Source organism: Pan paniscus, chromosome 1 (genome assembly GCF_029289425.2).
Source record: "Pan paniscus chromosome 1, NHGRI_mPanPan1-v2.0_pri, whole genome shotgun sequence".
NCBI lineage: Eukaryota > Metazoa > Chordata > Mammalia > Primates > Hominidae > Pan > Pan paniscus.
In genome coordinates this window covers 96,211,846-96,230,000 of record NC_073249.2, presented here as the reverse complement: position 1 = coordinate 96,230,000, position 18,155 = coordinate 96,211,846, and the positions used below count along the sequence as shown (strand labels likewise).

At 52.4% G+C, this 18,155-nt stretch overlaps 3 protein-coding genes across 15 annotated transcripts in view; all 3 read right to left on the bottom strand.

Moving 5' to 3' along the window:
• Window positions 1–2,880: 2,880 nt before the first annotated feature.
• Window positions 2,881–9,001, bottom strand: S100A16 (S100 calcium binding protein A16). Of its 3 annotated transcripts, none has more exons than XM_063599104.1 (3): window positions 8,953–9,001; window positions 3,995–4,173; window positions 2,881–3,687 (listed from the first exon to the last, which is right to left on the bottom strand). In XM_063599104.1, exons 2-3 carry the CDS (start codon window positions 4,145–4,147, stop codon window positions 3,529–3,531), a joined length of 312 nt encoding a protein of 103 aa, XP_063455174.1. In that variant the 5' UTR covers window positions 4,148–4,173; window positions 8,953–9,001; the 3' UTR covers window positions 2,881–3,528. The 3 variants fall into 3 exon arrangements, with proteins under 3 accessions (XP_063455174.1, XP_003817212.3, XP_008968598.1); XM_003817164.6 differs by lacking the exon at window positions 8,953–9,001 and adding an exon at window positions 4,895–5,351; XM_008970350.3 differs by lacking the exon at window positions 8,953–9,001 and adding an exon at window positions 5,173–5,301.
• Window positions 9,002–10,255: 1,254 nt separating this feature from the next.
• Window positions 10,256–14,687, bottom strand: S100A14 (S100 calcium binding protein A14). 2 transcript variants are annotated; one of them, XM_003817155.5, is made up of 5 exons: window positions 12,857–14,687; window positions 12,297–12,357; window positions 11,831–11,938; window positions 11,236–11,382; window positions 10,256–11,023 (listed from the first exon to the last, which is right to left on the bottom strand). In XM_003817155.5, exons 3-5 carry the CDS (start codon window positions 11,858–11,860, stop codon window positions 10,886–10,888), a joined length of 315 nt encoding a protein of 104 aa, XP_003817203.1. In that variant the 5' UTR covers window positions 11,861–11,938; window positions 12,297–12,357; window positions 12,857–14,687; the 3' UTR covers window positions 10,256–10,885. The 2 variants fall into 2 exon arrangements, with proteins under 2 accessions (XP_003817203.1, XP_003817206.1); XM_003817158.6 differs by lacking the exon at window positions 12,297–12,357 and having other exon boundaries at window positions 10,262–11,023.
• Window positions 14,688–14,816: 129 nt separating this feature from the next.
• The window catches only part of S100A13 (S100 calcium binding protein A13), a 16,395-nt gene continuing 13,056 nt past the window's right edge, over window positions 14,817–18,155 (bottom strand). For all 10 annotated transcript variants that reach the window (XM_063605252.1, XM_063605255.1, XM_055113651.2 and 7 more), the window contains one exon: window positions 14,817–15,056. In XM_063605252.1, the coding sequence (XP_063461322.1) occupies window positions 14,913–15,056 (144 nt within the window). In that variant the 3' untranslated portion in view covers window positions 14,817–14,912. The remainder of the gene's footprint in view (window positions 15,057–18,155) is intronic.

The window sequence follows — 18,155 nt, the reverse complement described above, 5'->3', positions numbered from 1 at the left end:
TACTCCTATGAACAAAATTTGGAGCATGTTTATTTCTCTGCCTGGTTCCTCTAGAATTTGGAAACTATCTGAATCAAGCTTGAGAAGCAGAGCCAATAAAAGCCGCTTTGGGAGAACTGGCCTCATACCTTGTCTACACAGTCTCTGGACAGGGTTCCTAATCTGTGGTCAGTAAAGAACGTCATTTTTTAACACGTCTGGGAGCTCCGAGTTTATCTTGGGACCTCAAGAGGAGAGGATCACCCAACTAACAGGTATTTGAGGTTTGTATCCTCAAATACAAACTTTAGGCTTTAATAGTCTTATCTGAAATTCCTTGTGAAACAGAGTTTCATCAAAGCCAATCAAACGGCCTGTGTACAAATAACCATTCTTGTTGCACTTTATGCAAATAATCAGGGCAAGTATAAGACTACAGTTTATTCATAATTTGTTTTTACCAAGAACAAGGACTAGAGAGAAAAATTGTGCTCCAAAGCTTATCATACATTTGTCATTAAGTCCTAGTCTCATTGTTTTCAAGCTTTTCGCCTACATTTTAGACTAACCCTGCTTATTCCTGTGAATCAAGCAGTGATCTCCTGCAGCTTGGAAGAAAAATTAAGGGATGGGTAATATAAAATCTGAATCAATATATTAGTTCTGGGCAATTATTCTGCAAATTCTACCAGGTAATAAAAGTGAGTGGGGTGCCCATAACCCAGAGGTTTCTTCGTTTAGGAAAATAAAACCAAGGAACTTCATAGACCCCCAAAGGGGAATTCTATATCTTGACAGGTAAAAGTTTAGATGGAAATTATCTACCACACCACACTTATGGAAATAGCTATACTCACTCTATTATTTGCAATAGGATTATACATGGTAGCACCTTCTAACTGAAATATTAAACAGAGAGTTTCCACTGGTGTCATATTTTGCTTAATCATTATCCTTATAGCAGGGATAATAGTTACTAATGAAAAGGAAGCATAAAAGTTTTACTACCACTGAATCTGCTAGGACTTTTTGTTGGGTTTAGTGATGCAGTTTTCAATGAGACATGCTGCTTTTGGATTAACGCCTCTAGTTAAAGTAAAGGAAAATCTACAAGTACTTAAAAATCAAATCAAAATTATTGATCCCCGAGTGGCTACAATGCCTCTTTAATAAATTCCAGTCTTCTTTATGGAATTGGTTAACCCCTTTATTAAGCCCTCTCTTGCTTATGTGTCTTGTATTGATATTTGGACCCTGTATACACAATACTATAACTCAAATTGTTTCTTCTCATCTAGAAGCAATCAAACTCCAAATGGTGCTGTAAACAGAACCACACATGGACACACCATTCTTCTGAGGACCCTTAGATTGACCCCAGGAGGAGCCCTAGCTGCTCTTCCCCATTCGACGCCCTTTTGCAACAAGAAGTAGCCAGAAGGAGTCGTCCCCCAAAACTCCCTAACAGCAGTTAGTGTGGCATCTCCACAGGGGGGAATGTTGTAGGAGTTATTAAGAAATTATTTTAGGAAGATAGAGAGGAAAATGGGTCCTTGGGTCCTTGGGAAGTTTTTTGTTTTTTGTTTTTTTTCTTTTTTTTTGGAGACGGAGTTTTGCTCTTGTCGCCCAGGCTGGAGTGCAATGGTGCGATCTTGGCTCACCACAACCTCCGCCTCCTGGGTTCAAGCGATTCTCTGGCCTCAGCCTCCCAAGTAGCTGGGATTACAGGCATGCGCCACCACGCCCAGCTAATTTTGTATTTTTAGTAGAGACGGGGTTTCTACATGTTGGTCAGGCTGGAGTTTTCATTTTTTTGAAGCATCTCCAGAAAAGTTTCTTGTAAAGCCCCGGCTCTTAGAGCCAGGTTGGCAACCTTTGATATGCAAATGCAAGCCCTTAGAAACTGGGTCCACCCAAACATGGTGATTCCCCCGGCCTTCTTGCCCTTTCCCCACATGTTCCTGGCAATGTGGCTGCCCTCACATATCCCCAGGTGTGTAGACCTGCATTTGCATATTAAAAGGCTAGGGTGGGGCAAGGTGCGGTGGCTCACGCCTGTAATCCCAACACTTTGGGAGGCCGAGGCGGGCGGATCACCTGAGGTCAGGAGTTCCAGACCAGCCTGACCAACATGGAGAAACCCTGTCTCTACTAAAAATACAAAAAAAATAGTGGGGTATTGTGGCACATGCCTGTATTCTCAACTACTCGGGAGGCTGAGGCAGGAGAATTGCTTGTACCCGGGAGGCGGAGCTTGCGGTGAGCTGAGATTGCACGCCATTGCACTCCAGCCTGGGCAACAAGAGTGAAACTCCATCTCAAAAAAAAAAAAAAAAAAAAGGCTAGGGTGTGAGGGCCAGCTTTTTCCGAGGGCTACGTGAATGACACACATAGTCAAACCAATCCCCTGAGCCCTATACAAATCAGACTCCTCCTCCTCCAGCCTCTGTATATATACCTAGATGGTATCTGTGGCAGGTGGGGTTCCCTCTCTCAGCTTTGGGGCCTCCCTCCCTCTGTCTCTGTACAGGGGAGCTTCTTCCTTCTCCCTTCCTTCTTGCCCCTTCTTGCCTATTAAACTCTCCGCTCCAAAAAAAAAAAAAAAAAAGACTAAGGGTCATGGTCCCTCTCTCGTGGAATTGCAGTGAGGACTAAACGGGACTTATAGTGTGCCTGGAAGTTGAATTTGAGTCTGAGTCTGGGCTAAAAGGGCACAGAGATGGTGACCTAAGGCCTTTGGCCCTTCATGGAGGAGGATAGAGGGAGCTGCTGGCCCACAGCTGACAGTGCCTGTTGGAATTCAGGAGTTCTGGCTCCTTTCTTGCTCTGCCTTTGAGGTTCTTCTGTGAGATTCTCTCTTGTCACAGGGCCCAAGGGCTAAGACCACCAAAGCATAAAACGTTTCCAAGGAGTGGGAAGGTTTTAATGAGCATCCCAGAGGGACCAGGGGATACAAACTCCAAATCCAGCCTTTATATCATCATTATTTCAAGCAACAGGAGGAGGCTCAGCCTTGCTTAGCTCATTCCCAGATGAAGAGGCAGCTGGAGGGAAGTCCCTGAAAGTGCCTCTCTACCCGGCAGAGGGGCTAAGGGAAAGTGGAGAGGTCTCTTCTGCTGCTGCTGCTGCTGCTGCTGCTGTTGCTGCTACCACTGCCACCAAGAGCAGGGAGACCTCAAGCACCAAGCTGACCTTTGGAGGTCAGGACGGACCCAGAATCAGGCAGGAATTTGGCAGGAACATCAGACATTGGAAGGTTAGATGAGACTGAACAGGTGAGAAAACTCTTAGGGTCCCAGACAGCATTGAGATCTCACAGAGGGGCCCCAAGGGCCTGCGACTCCAGGAGCTGAGACCCCCCCAGAGAGGGAGGTACCCCTAGACTGAGACACTCACAAAGGGACCCCAGTTCAGCAAGGGTCAGAGGAAGGTCTGGAGGGAGAAGAGAGTAAAGGGCCCTGGGTGGGCAGGAGGCTAAGGAGGGAGCCTGGAGAGAGCACCAGGGTGGGGCATCAGGCCAGTGCCTGGAAGGTGTGGCCAAAGGGGTCTCTAGCTGCTGCTCTGCTGCTCCTGCTCACGGATGAGTTTGGCGATGGGGCCGGTGATGCCGCCTATCAAGGTCCAGTACTCATCGAAGCTGATGCGCCCATCATGATTGGCATCCAGGTTCTGGATGAGCTTATCCGCAGCCTTCCGGTTCCCTGTGTCCTGGGGAGGAAGCAGGGGTCAGCAATGCTGACGGTGGAAGCCCCAGAGAGACTCCAGGCAGGACCCTAGGCAGAGACCCAGGATCTGGCCTGGACAGCTGCTTCCCTTGGGAAATGCAAATATAGCCCTCACTGGCTAGGCCTAAGCATCCTGAGAAGACAGAGGCCTGGGGGTGTAGGAGACCCTGGAGTTAGCGGGGACACTGGAAGGATAGAGGCCTCAGCAGGGGAAGACACCCTCAGAGGCCAGAGGCTTGCAGGGGAGGGAAGGGGAGAGGGAGGCAAGGCCCTTGGGTGAGAGGCCTTACCGACAGCATGTGGTTCAGCTCTTTCTGGAGCATCTCGCGGAAGCTGCTCTTGCTGATCTTGTTCTTGACCAGGCTGTACTTAGACACATATTTGTAGAAGTTTTCCACCAGGACAATGACTGCCTTCTCCAGCTCCGTGTAGCAGTCTGACATCTCCCTGCTTCGCCTGCTGGCGGGGCCTGGACACCAGGAGGAGGGGAGATGAGAAGAGACACCCACAGGCCATACCTCCTCCTCCTCCACGCCCACCCTAGGCCCTGGGTCCCTCCTCCTCCCTTGTTTCTGGTCCCTGGAGAAGAAGGTGGCAGGAAAAGGGGAACAGAGTGGGTGGGGGAGAGTGAGCCCTGGAATGAGAACTATGCGGCTCCTCTAATCCAGGTGCTCCCCAGCTCAACCGCCTCAACAGGTTCTCCAGGCCCTGCCCCAGCCCCAGGCACCAGGTTCCAGCCCTAGGGAGCAAGATCCCTAGTGTCAGAGCCCTACGGGGCAAGAGGCTCTCATGGGAAGAGAAGAGTCCACCTGTTCTCCCACCCTGCTCCACAGCTGGCCCACCTCTCCCGGGGCCAAGCATGGCTGGGACAGCTGGGATGAGCCATGGAGGTTAGGGGCAGAGGCTACTGCCTCCCACTCCCAGGACTGGCTGAGACCCCAGCCCCAGGCAACAAAGCAGAAAGGAAGATGTAGGCCCTCCCCAATCCCTTGCCGGGCTCCAGGACAGTGACTCCCGGGTCTCAGAACCTGGCTGCCCCTTATGGGAAAGGACAAGGTCCAGATCAATTGGATCAGATTTTGTGCAGCTCTCCCAACACACCCCGCCACACCCTGCTAGCCTCTCCTCCCTTATTCCCATCCCTAAATACACAGCAGGACCCAAGAACACCCCCACCCACACATCGTTACCTAAGGCAGGGCCAAGCCCAGTTACAGCCCAGCTGGAGTCGGACTCTGGACACAGCAGCAGACTGCCAGAGGGCACATGCGTCACCCTCTCACCCCAGGACAAAAGACACTTTCTAAGCGGATACAGCCTTCTGAATAACAGGATATGAGGGGAGCAGGCGGATCTGGATCTACTCTGTGAGTCACGGCCCATGCCCAAAGCCCCCCCACATCAACCCCAGGCAAATCAGACTCCCTTCCCACCCCCAAGCCCAGGAATGTGCTCCAGTCACCCTCACCCGGTGGGTCCTGGTGAAAGAAGATGGACAAAACAGGGTCACAGCCACCATAGGGGCCTGAGCAAGCCACAGTCAGATTTGGAAGGAAAGGCTGCTCGGTCAGGCCCAAACACAGCCTCCTGTCCTGTCACCTGCTTTCCGTTGGCCACTTGTGGCCATTCCTACTCCCATGCCGGCTGCCCTGCCCTCTCCAGCCAGCCTGCCAATCACTCTCGCCCCGCCCAAGCCACGCCTCCGAAGAAAGCCTGCCTTGACCCCTGCACTGGGTGCCATCCTCTCTGACTCCCACAGACATGTCTGTCATCACCACTCAGCTAGCACTGGCTGGGGCCCACTAACTGGTGAGGCCACAGTGTCTTTCTGAGTCCTGTCTTGTTCCTTGAGACAAGCATAGTTTTTCTTACACATGGCCAATGTATTTTCTGAACCAAGCGGCGGGACTCAGACTTTAGGACAGTTTTTTTAATCCTGGATATACACCACCCCCTGCTTTTAATCTCTGCATCTCTCCAGCCCACATTGCCTGGTCCAGTGCCTTGCTCAAGGTACACGTTCTATAAATATTCCACCTCCTTCCAGCCCTGATAACAGGTATTGCACGTCCCTGACCACCTTTTAAGCTTTTTCTTTCATGAAGCCTCTTCTGAAGGAAGGGTGGGACCAGGAGGGAACAGGCCAGGAAGCAAGAAGGAAGGAGAGTTGAGAGGAAGAGTCAGGCTGCGGCTTCTCTGAAGGGAAATCCTGCCCTTGTCTCCCCTCCTCCGCCTGCCCAAACCCTCTGGTCCTTGGCTGGGAGGATGGAGCAGAGTACCAGGATGGCAGGAAGCCACACGCTTTTCCATATTCTTTTATTTAAGTGTGTAACTGCTTGGCTCCCTGTCTATACCACTGTAAGACTTTCATACAAACACTTTAACATTTACAGTTGAAGAGGAAGACCATTGTTCAACCTGTGGTCTGTCTGCTGTGCTGCCCTTGGGTTGGAGGTGGCTCAGGTTCATGACCAGTGTTCCAGGTGATTCTGAAAACCGTGCTCATTTCTGGAAGGACTGTGCCAAGTCCACTCCCAACCAAGACTTGGAAGTGGGAAGATAATTCAGAGAAACTCCCCACACTTAACCATCCCAATCCTTGTTCCCTAAATGAGGGATCTTGTGGGAAACGGTCAGGGAGAGGAAGAAGGAAGGAAATGGGTGGTGCACCTCCCTCTGCCACTCTCCCCACAAGCTAGCCCACCTCACCCACCACCTGCCTCCTTGGAGTCATTTCTCTGAGCTGTCTCCTCCTGGCCTTCCTCAATACCATGACTCAACCCCTGCTTGGCCTCTGGCAGCAGCCAAGTGGCCAAGACGCAGATGAGCCCCAGAGATGACTCTGCCACCTGCTCCCAGGAGTACTGGGAGACCCATAGCGGGAGCTCCAGCGCCTCAGGGCTTCAGCTCCCAGCCCCTCCTCCCAGGAATCCACCCGCTCCCCCCCTTCGGTAAAATGGACAGTGCTGGAGATAACCATCTGACAGGTGCTTTTCTGGAGCTTTTTCTGAAGGAAGGATAGGGTAGCAGGCAGGCAGGGATCGTTATCCTCCTCTGCCTCCCTCCCCTGGAGGCCAGGAGACAGGATCTGCCACCCCACCCACCCCACAAGCCACCTGCTCCTCCCGCCTGCCCCATTCCCCCACCAGCCAGACCCCGGGATCTCCTGGTTCAGGGGTGGGGCAGATGTTCTATTCCATCAGCCGCTTCCTAGAAAGGTCAAGCAGGAGGTCGTTCCTGCATTGGCCCTGCCACAGGTAGATCCTGGCCTGAGTGGACAGTGTACACAGGAGCCTTCCAGAAATGTGGGAATGGGAGGACCACGTGTCCTCCAATGGGCCCTCTCACCTCAGGCCTCCAGCCCTACCCCAATGTTCTCATTGTCTTCCCCTTGGCTGATTCATCATTGAGCAACAAGCAGTCTCCCACCCCCACCCCACCCACCTCAGCCCAGCTTGCTGACTTCTCCAAAAGCCCAAATTGCCCTGACTCCATGCCCCTGGATCCCAGCCACTCCAGCCCCACCCTCCCACCCCCAGGTTCTGGGCTCCACGCCCTCCAAATGCCTCCTAACCACCCCTAGCATCCCCAGGCTCCTTCCATCTGGAGCTCCAAACATCCACCACACCGTCCTAAGCCCACCTTCTCTTCTCACCCCACACACACCTCTGGAGTCTTAAGTTTTTTCCAAGTGTTGGGATGTGTCCCTAGACTCCTGTCCCTCCTGGTCACTGTTCTCTCCAGAGCCTAGCCCACTGTCAAGCCTAAGTATGGATTCTCTGTGTCCCTTCCATCTACCTGGAATTCATTTGCTCACTTAGGCACCATGAGTTTGCTTACTCATTCATTTATTGGCTCATTTATTCACTCTCATTCATTCACTTGCTCATTCAATAATGCATTCACTCTCTTGCACATTCATTCATTCATTCTCTTTTTCATTTACTCATTTGTCCTCTCTAACTTCAATATATAGGGAAGGTGCCATCCGAACTGGGCTGACAATGCCACCTCTATCAGCAAGGCTGTTTCAAATGAAATTTCTCCAGCCTCAGCTGTTCCATTCTCTGCTCCTTCCTGTGTTCTTTCTCCAATTCCACAAGGCCCTCTCCAGGAACAGCTCCCGGAGCATAGTGGGGCCTGCTTGGGTTGTGAGGTAACACCCCTGCCTCACCCCTCACCATCCTCACAGGACTCTGCGTCTAACTCTCTTTCTCTCTCCCACACACACACACACACACACACACACGGAGCAAGGACCTCGGCCATTCCTGATCCCCTCTGCTTGGGTAACCCATCACCCTTCCACTCACTTCAGCTCTTGGAGCAAGAAGCCAGCCTCTGAAATTTTTCCAGGCAAGTGAAGTTGGAGGAGTTCAGTGTGGATCTTGCCCCCGCCTCCCCCAACACACACACAGCTGCCCCAGCCTCAACAACACTTACTAGAATGTGGGGAAAGGCAGAGCCAGCTCCCCAGCACCCCTGCCCTCACCACCATCCCCACTGGGCTGGGCAGGGGAAGGCTCCCATAGTGCAGGTGGCTCTGCCAAGAAAAGCAGCTCAAGCCGGGGCCTGCCTGGGTCCTGAGGTGGAGAAGCTGCCGAGGTTCAGCCCCCCTCTCTCTATCTTTCCCTCTCCCAGGGAGCTTGCAGGCTCCCCACAGCCTCACTCGGGTTCCTCCCAGATCTCATCATCCCTCTCAAGGAACAGCTCCTGGAACACAGTGGGGCCTGCTTGGGTCGTGAGGTAGAGGGGACGCCACCTCAGCCCCCGCCTCCTCTTCTCGGAATCTCAGGCTCCCTGGAACCTGCCTGGTTCCTTCTGGACCCCATCACCTCCCCTAAGACACAGCTCCCAGAGCCCAGCAAGGCCTGTGTCCAAGCTCTGACCACCCCCAACCCAGACCAACACGCATTTGTCCTCTCCTTTTGGGGAGGATCGAGTAGCTGTGGTCAAAGCTTCCAAATGCTCTGCCCCTGGAGAGGAGCTCCGTCAGCTGCTGCGGCAGCGAGGGGGTCTCACCACCCCATCCATCCCTCTAAAGGCCTCACCCAGCCCCCAACCCCCCAGGACTCCCCATTCCTAAACTGGCCTGTGGGAGAAAGTTAATAATTACCAAAATCTTCCTGCCTGCTCTCTGGCAGGCCCCTCTCCCCAGGCCCCCTTCACTGCCCCTTCTCCTGGCCTCCCAATACTGTGGGGCCCTCCGGCAGCCGCAGACCTCCCAGGCCGGGCCCAGGGTGCTCACCTGCTGCCTCAGTCTGCCTCCTCTCCAGCAGGGCTCTGGGGCCTGGGCTCTGGCACTGCCAAGCAGCTCCCTGCGCTCAGCCCAGCCGGGACTCCTCCCCGCTGCACTCCCAGAATCTGTCCCACTCCCTCCCAGCCCTGCCCGCTGAGCTGGCTCGGTGGGGAGATAGTGGCTGAGCTCCTTCTTGACTTGGCCCTGGGGTTGGGCCCTTGTTAAAGGGATACACACCTTTTTTCACACCCCTCTACCCCCATCCCAGAGGGAGTGGTGAAAACTGGCACTCCCCCAACCCCACCCTCCCAGCCCCGCAGGGGCTGAGCAGAACCTGACAGGGTAGAGAAAGGAAGGGAAGGACTATCACCTGCCTTTCTCACCTGGGTCACTGGGATCCCAGTTTCAGGGGCTCCCAACAGACAAGTTCAGTTAACATTCCAGGCCAGCCTAACTGGCCACAGAAACCTCCTTGCCACTGGGGTTTCAGGAGTAACGCCCGACTTCTGTGCTCAAATCAGAAGGCAGATGCCAGGGACCTGTCTGGCTCCCTGGTCTTCTGTCTCTAGTCTGACCCATCAGCTCTACTGAGACCCAGCCCTAAGATCCCTCATGTACACCAGAAGACTCCTCTGGAAACTCCCCACACCCCACCGTTTCCCTAAGATACCCAAGGAAACTCGCCAGCTCGACCTCCCTACACTAGGGCAGCAGCTGAAACCAAAGAGGGGCCCACTTGCCCACTCCAGCGGGAATGATATTGGGTCACTGGGCACTCGCCATGTGTCAGGCTCTCTGTAAGTGCTTTACATGATGTGTGGCATTGTCCTCCTGGCAATCCTGTGGAAGTAATATTCATATCCCCCATTTTACAGATGAGGAAACTGATACTAAGAGCATGCCCAAAATTCCAATGATAAATGGCAGATCTGAGATTCAAACTCAGGCCAGTCAGCCTGTTTCTAATCGCCCCCCACCCCCACCCACCCCATTTCCCTGGTTGTGTCAGCCAGGGCTCAGAACACCTGGACTAATATCCTTTTCCCCAAGTGTGCACACATACCCTCCTCTCCTATAAGAGGGCCCGCCCATTGGCAAAGAGGAGCCTGTCCCTCAGAGAGGACCATGTTGCCCTTTTGGACCTGGTACCACCCTCAACCCAAACCCATAGGGAAAAGTGAGTCCCCATTCACTTCCACAGCCAACCACTCCAGCCCCACGTGCCCCACCCTACCAATGACTTTGCCATTCACCCCCAAGCTCCTCTCACCCGTGGACCCTCAGGGAGGGGGTGTCCAGTCAAGACAACATGTTTCACTTTTTTCATTTTTTTTAATTAATCAAATGATACAAAACAACCATCATTCTGTCAATGCCCAAGCACCCAGCTGGTCCTCTCCCCACATGTCACACCCTCCTCAGCCTCTCCCCCAACCCTGCTCTCCCTCCTCCCCTGCCCTAGCCCAGGGACAGAGTCTAGGAGGAGCCTGGGGCAGAGCTGGAGGCAGGAAGAGAGCACTGGACAGACAGCTGTGGTTTGGGTTGGGGAAGAGATTAGGAAGTAGGTTCTTAAAGACCCTTTTTTAGTACCAGATATCCAGCCATATTCCCAGCTCCATTATTCAAATCATTTCCCATAGCCCAGCTCCTCTCTGTTCTCCCCCTACTACCAATTCTTTGGCTCTTACACAATTTTTATCCCTCAAATATTCATCCCTGGCCCAACCAGTCCCCTGAGCCTCCCTCTGGTGGAGACTCCTCCACCCATGAGCTCCCCAGAGCATCCAAGACAGAGTGCACAGAGACCTGGGGAAGGAAGCTGAACTTTGCAGAGATGAGGACAGGTGCAGGCTAGGGTACAGGGTGGTGGTAGAGGAGACGAGTTTTATTTCCAGGCCCACAGTCTCTCCCCAACACCCCCCAAGAATTCCAGAGGGAGTTCTCAGCGCCCCCGGACAGGCCTCTCCAGCTTCACACTCTTGGCCGCTTCTCCAATCAGCTCCCAGAAACTCCTGAACTCCAGTTTAGAGTCATTGCAGCTGCCCAGGTTGGCAATTTTCTCTTCCAGGCCACAGTTGCTCTGAGGGGAGTGAAGAAACCATGGCTCAGGGATGCAGCACCTTCCAATCTTCCCACCCCACCCTGCCCACGGGCAGACAGCAGGAGCAGAGGCTACCTAGCACTGGCAAGGGGGAAGAGCTGGGGGTTGCAAGTGCCAGTGTGGGTGGGGTCCCGGAGCACTTGCTTGGGAAGTCAGGGTACTGGCTGAGGTGGGGTGTGCTCCGTCCATACCGGCATGAGATGGGGCAGCTGCTGGGTGACCAAGTCCCGTAGCTCAGAAGGGGTCAGCGTCTCCTTCCCACCCTCCACGGAGTACTGGTGAAAGTTCTTGATGAGGGTCTCAATGGCCCTCTCCACATCACTGAATTCCTGAGCATCCTGAGGGCAGGGGACATCACAAACATCAGTGAAGCTCCATGCACCCCAACACCCTGCTTCTCCAGGAGCCTAGCAAAGCCCCCAGGGCAGAAGGCAGCTGGAAGGCACACAGCTCCCACCCACTCCAGAGCCCAGAATCTAGCCCCTCTCCCCGACCCCCTGCTCGGCCTCCAGGCCACAGCAGCTACAGGTTGGGGAAGGCTTCCCTCCCCACACCCCCCAGCTGCAGGCAGAGCAGGTCCCAGCATGCACCCAGGCATCCTCTTCCCAGAAGGACTCCATCTGCATCACCCTGTGTGGGCCTCAGAAGAGGGTTCACATCTCACTCACAGGGTCTGGGGTGCAGGGCAAGGCCAAGGTGAAGGGCAGAAGTCAGTGGGGGGACATAGACCCTCAGGGTGAAGGAGAGGAGTGTGGGAGCAGAAAGGCCAGGAGTGAATGAGCCCACCTCTGCGTTGGCTGACCGACACTGTCCCATGGTGCCCACTGTGTCTGGTCCTTTGGTGAGAGTTCTGTTGTCCTATAGCTGGCCCCAAAGGAGCTGATGGCTCATGATCTGCTTAGAGGAGGGGGTAGGCCTGAGCTGAGGGGAGAGTCTAGCATTTCTTTCTCAGCTGCCCCCTTTGGCTCCACCTCAGATATTCTGTGCCTCACCAGGGGTTCAAAACCAACACCACACAGGCCCAAGCCCCGCCTGGGCTTCAGGAGCCAAGGTCATATCCCCCAGGCCAACGCATCTAGGGGGAATCCCTTGGGACTCACCTTAGCTTAATTCTTTCCACCCCCTCCAACCACCCACCTCTGCTTGAAACACACACACCAACCTCCAGGATCTGATCCCCCAGCCCTTACCCTAAGTGTGCCCTCTGGACAGCAGGCAGTATATTTGGGTGAAAAGCCTTGGGTTTCCTTACCTGTTGGCAGCCGCTGAGACAAGACAGGAGGAGCCAGCTCACCTGAGCTCAGCTCTTATACCTGGGGGAAGGGAGGGGAGGCAGGGGGCTGGGCCTAAGCCACCCCTGCTATTGCAGCAGCCTGGGCTATGAGCCAGCTTTATGGGCCCCACCCTCCGCTGGCCAGAGTTCCAGAGCCTACCATGACCCTGCCACGAGGAGGGAGCCACAGAGGGCTGGGGCTGGGAAACCCCTGGCCTCAGATCAGCATGCAGAGTCACAGATAAAGAGAAGCGAGAAGGCTGGGGAGACAGAGAGGACTTGGAGACCTCATGGGGTCACCCTAGGAAGTGGAAGGGCCCTGGCAAACTGCAGGGCAGGGAAGGAGAGGGGGTCTGAATCTGTGACCAGGAAGGAGAAGCAGGAGCCTCTGTACCCTCCATGTGTGTCTGTCTGTCTCTCTCTCTCTCTCTCTCTCTCTCTCACACACACACACACACACACACACACGCTTCTCCCAGCCAGGCCCAGCTTGGATACTGACACTCAAGCCTGCCTGGATCCCAGAGCCCAGCCTTTACCAGTCCTGGAGGCAGAGAGATGAATGTAGAGAACTTGGATCAGGAGGAAGAAGCCAGAGAAGGGCAGCCTGATGGAGGGAGGCAGATTGAGTGAGTGTTTGCCTGACCTCCCTTCAGCTCCCCTCAGCGGCCCAGAGTGCACAAATGCAAGGCCCACTTGAGCTGCTTGGCAGCTAACACCCACTCCAAACTGGTCGGGCCACGTGTTTCTCTCTCCCTCCCTCAGAGCCCCATGCCTTCCCTAACCCAGCTGCAGAGCAACACCCCCCAATCCAGGACCCAGAATGACATCCCAGAGAGCCCAACCCCAGTGGCCCTCCTCACCTGCCCAGGCCCAGACACCTAGAACCTGAAGTCACTGGGAGGGGGTAGGAAGAAGGGCAGAGCAGTAGGCATGAGTCAGGGCAAGGATGGGGTGTGGCCCAGAGCCAAAGTTCCCAGGATCCTTTCCTAAACGCTGAGATCAGAGCACACCCCACTACATCCCTCCTCATGTCACCTTCTCAACCCGGGGCCCTGTGTGTCTCAATGGAGAGGACCTTCCAACAATCTCTCATTCTGAGAGTTCCTCTGAAGGGCTTCAACCTGCAGGTCCCTCTGAGGGTCTCTCAGCCTGTGGGTTCCTCTGAGAGTGACTTAGCCTGGGTTCCTCAGGAGGAGGCTCAGGCTAGGGGGTTCCTCACAGGGCTTCTCACAGTAAGGGAGCCCTTCAGTGCAGGAGCCCCTCTTGAATGTCTCTGCCAATGGCCCTTTGGATTCCCAGTCTGGGAGTCCCTCTGAGGTCTCAGTCTGGGACCCTCTCACGGAGGGTCAGGGAGCTCCCTCAGCCTAAAGGTTCCTCTGGACTCATAGCTGCCCTGCATGGATGCCTGCCAGTGAGGCAGTGACAGCCCTGGGAGGCTGGTCACCAAGATGCCCGCCCCTGCTCCCTCTGGTGGTGGCCGTGTACACCATATGCCCCTCAAGCCAGGAAGGCAAGGCAAGTTCTGCCTCCGGTGGCACCACCACACCCTCACCCCACGGTCCTTAAGCAGAACATCGGGCCCCTCCTTCTGGCTTCCCCACTGCTCCAGAGGGTAAGGGGAGGAGGCCCTAGTGTTCCTGAGCACCCAGCCAGAGAGGATCCTGGTTAATCAGAGCTCTGAAATCCACCTATTCTTGTCTTTATGACTTTAACTAAGATCTGTGTCCTGATCTTTAATACAGGAGTTAAAAATAGTGCCTTCCTCAAAGGACTGTGAGAATTAACTAAGACAATACAGGCAAAATGTTTAGCACTGCACCTGGTACTTAGTAAGCCCTCCATACCTGTTCACCACTATCATTGTCATCCAACGGACAAACTCCAAGAAAAAAGCAGCAGAGCAGGACCATGCAGCTGAGCCCCTGAGTCACCTCTCCTGCCCCACATCTCTGCCCCTACTTTTCTTTTCTCTTTTTTTTTTTTTTTTTTTGTTTTGTTTTTTGTTTTTGAGATGGAGTTTTGCTCCTATCACCCAGGCTGGAGTGCAATGGTGCGATCTCGGCTCACTGCAAACTCCTCCTCCTGGGTTCAAGTGATTCTCCTGCCTCAGCCTCCTGAGTAGCTGGGATTACAGGTGCCAGCCCAGCTAATTTTTGTATTTTTAGTAGAGATGAGGTTTCGCCATGTTGGCCAGGCTGGTCTTGAACTCCTGACCTCAAGTGATCCACCCACCTCAGCCTCCCAAAGTGCTAGGATTACAGGCGTGAGCCACTGTGCCCAGCCCTCTGCCTCTACTTTTCATATATTCATTCAACCATTTATTGGGCACCTGCTCTGTACAAGACCTGGTGCTAGATGCTGCGGAATTCAAAGATGAATAACATTCCCTGTCCTCAAGGGGCTCATAATTTTCAGATCCATCCTCAGGTCAAGAGAGAGCTTTCCCACTCTCTGGTCTCAAGAAAAGAAATCAGGATGGGGTGTAAGTAAGAAACATTTGTGTTTCAAGGAGGAAGCTTTATTTGGGAAGAGTGCGGTTCTGCTCGGCCCTGACCAGCTCTGCCCTGCCCACCCCATCTCAGCCAGGCGGCTTTACTTCTTCCTGATCTTCAGGTCTTTCTTCTTCCTGATTTCCTTGGCCAGCTCCCCAATCAATCTCCAGTACTCATTGAACTTGAGCTCCGAGTCCTGATTCACATCCAAGCTCTTCATCTTCTCATCAAGAGAGCCCACATCCTGAGGAGACACCAAAGGGAAGGGTAGAGTTAGAAACTGGGGTTCTTGAGAAAGTAGGGAGGGAAGAACTGTCAGCTGCTATTCTCTCAAGGCCCTTCCCTCAGAGAGCAGTGGCACCTGCCCCTTCTCTAAAGAATGAGGCTGCAGCCCCAAAACTGCACTGCCACGGGGTGCCTCTCCAAGGAGCACCAGCAGAGAAAGGTGGGGGGGGCCTGAGTCCTAGTGCTTGCTGTTGTGTAAATACTTCCACGATGGCCGCTTACAAACCACAAACAGGTTGTCGCTGAATACAAAGCTAGAAAGAAATCCACACAATCTTCTCTCACCAGCACACCACTGCAGCTGCTGTGGGATCGGCCCAAGGAATGCCAGCATCTCAGAGAGATGCTGCAGGGTTGGACCCAGTCAGAGCCTTCTGGGGCCACCCTCCTCTTTCTCAGAAAGCTGGAGAAGCTCCCAGTACTTAGCTGCTCATTTGCACAACCCTTGTGTCTTTTCATTTATCCAGCTGGGTCACTAGATCAGGGGAATGGCAAGGGCATGGAGTATCTGGGTTTTTAGGGGCCCTTGACAGGGTCTCTCTCATAGGCCTGTGAAATCAATGGCAACAGTAAACTGGATGTCCTGATCGAAGGACCTGTTGCCAGATAAACAAGCACAACCAAAAAGTTGACTGTTGAACAATAGTTCAACATCAAACCAGAGAAGGGTGCCTCAGGCAGGGTGTGATGCTCAAGGTTTGAACCAACATTTGGATGCAGACAGAGAAGACTCACCGAATCCCTAAAGGGAACAAAGCTGATTCACAGAAGAACTAAAAAAGACTTTTTTTTTTAAGTTACAACCACGTTTAATTATAAAATACTATAAGCACTGCGAGTGGAAGGCAAGGATGGCTACTGTAACATTATATTGGGGGTGCATTCAATCAGTAAAGAGAAATAAATATTAAGAAGGAAGAAGCAGGAAGGGTGCGGTGGCTTACGCCTGTAATCTCAATGCTTTGGGAGGCTGAGGCGGGTGGATCACTTGAGGTCAGGAGTTTGAGACCAGTCTGGCCAACAAAGCGAAACCCTGTCTCTACTAAAAATATAAAAATTAGGCAAGCCGGGCGTGGTGACTCACGCCTGTAATCCCAGCACTTTGAGAGGCCGAGGCGGGCTGATCACCTGAGGTCAGGAGTTCAAGATCAGCCTGGCCAACATGGTGAAACCCTGCCTCTACTAAAAATACAAAAATTAGCCAGACATGGTGGTGGGAGCCTGTAATCCCAGCTACTCGGTAGGCTGAGACAGAAGAATTGCTTGAACCTGGGAGGCGGAGGTTGTGGTGAGCAGAGATCGCGCCATTGCACTCCAGTCTGGGCTACAGAGTGGGACTCTGTCTCAAAAAAAGAAAAAAAAAATACAAAAATTAGCTGGGTGTGATAGTGCACACCTGTAGTCGCAACTACTTGGGAGGCTGAATCAGAAGAATCGCTTGAGTGTGGGAGGCAGAGGCTGTAGTGAGCCAAGATCAAGCCACTGCCCTCCAGCCTGGGTGACAGAGCGAGACTATCTAAAAAAAAAAAAAAAGAGCTGTGACAGAAACAAAACAAAGGCCAAATACCAAATACCATATCAGTATCAGTGGGTTCCACAGCCCTGGATTCAACCAACCTAGAACCAAAAATATTTGAAGAAAAAAATCCACAAAGTTCCAAAAAGCAAAACTTAAATTTTGCCCCATGCTAAGTACTAAGTTGAATCCATGTGAATGAAGTGATGAGTAGGCATTGCATTATGTATTACGAGTAACCTAGAGTTACTTGTAATCTAAAGTATACAGGAGGATGTGCATAGGTTATATGCAAGTACTATCTGATTTTATATAAGGGATTTGAGGCCAGGCATGGTGGTTCACACCTGTAATCTCAGCACTTTGGGGAGGCCAAGGTGAGAGGATCGCTTGAGCCCAGGAGTTCAAGACCAGCCAGGGCAACATTGTGAGACCCCCATCTCTACAAGAAAAGGACAAAAAAAGGTAATTGAGCATCCAAGGATTTTGGCATCCAAGGGGGTTCTGGGAACAATTCCCATGGATACAAAATGACAACTATATATTTCATATTATACCACAGGGATATTTAAAAAAACTTGAATAAATAGAAAATGGAATAAACATATATTTTTCTTAAAGAGAAAGGCTCAATCAGCTAAAAATGTTGATTTTCCCTAAAATATATCTTTTATATGATCCCAATTAAACTATCTACAGGATTTTTTTTTTTTTTTTTTTTTTTTGAGATGGAGTCTCACTCTGTCGCCCAGGCTGGCGTGCAGTAGTATGATCTCAGCTCACTGCAACCCCGGCCTTCTGGGTTCAAGCAATTCTCCTGCCTCAGCCTCCCGAGGAGCTGGGATTATAGGCACCCACCACCATGCCTTGCTAATTTTTCTATTTTTAGTAGAGATGGGGTTTCACCATGTTTGCCAGGCTAGTCTCAAACTCCTGACCTCAGGTGATCCACCCACCTCAGCCTCCAAAAGGTCTGGGATTACAGGCATGAGCCACCACGCCCGGCCTACAGGATTCTTTTTAACATTATAAAATGTTACTGGCTGGGCATGGTGGCTCATGCCTGTAATCCCAGAACTTTGGGAGGCCAAGGCGGGTGGATAACTCGAGGTCAGGCGTTCAAGACCAGCCTGGCCAACATGATGAAACCCCACCTCGGGCAACCCACTCGGGTCTCTCACACTGTGGAAGCTTTGTTCTTTCACTCTTTGCAATAAATCTTGCTGCTGCTCAAAAAAAAAAAAAAAGAAAGAAAGAAACCCCATCTCTACTAAAAATGCAAAAATCAGCCAGGCATGGTGATGCACGGTTCGAGAATCGCTTGAACCCAAGAGGTGGAGGTTGCAGTGAACCGAGATCACACCACTGCACTCCAGCCCAGCCTGGGTGACAGAGTGAGACCTCGTCTCAAAAAAATTAAAAAAAAAAAAAAATTTAAGTTCCATTTCACTCAGAATTATATAAGCACAAATCAGAAAAAGATACCATTTTCACATCATAGATTAGCAAAAAGTAAAAGCTCAATAACACCCAGTTTGGACA

Coding starts and splice junctions, on each gene's coding strand:
- S100A14 (XM_003817155.5), bottom strand. CDS start 11,860: ATGGGACAGTGTCGGTCAGCCAACGCAGAG. Junction 11,383..11,830: donor GTCGGTCAGCCAACGCAGAG/GTGGGCTCATTC, acceptor CCCTGCCCTCAG/GATGCTCAGGAATTCAGTGA. Junction 11,024..11,235: donor AGCTGCCCCATCTCATGCCG/GTATGGACGGAG, acceptor CACTCCCCTCAG/AGCAACTGTGGCCTGGAAGA.
- S100A16 (XM_003817164.6), bottom strand. CDS start 5,087: ATGGGCCGTGACTCACAGAGTAGATCCAGATCCGCCTGCTCCCCTCAT. Junction 4,174..4,894: donor TGGGCTTGGCCCTGCCTTAG/GTAACGATGTGT, acceptor CCTGGTGTCCAG/GCCCCGCCAGCAGGCGAAGC. Junction 3,688..3,994: donor AGCTGAACCACATGCTGTCG/GTAAGGCCTCTC, acceptor CTTCCTCCCCAG/GACACAGGGAACCGGAAGGC.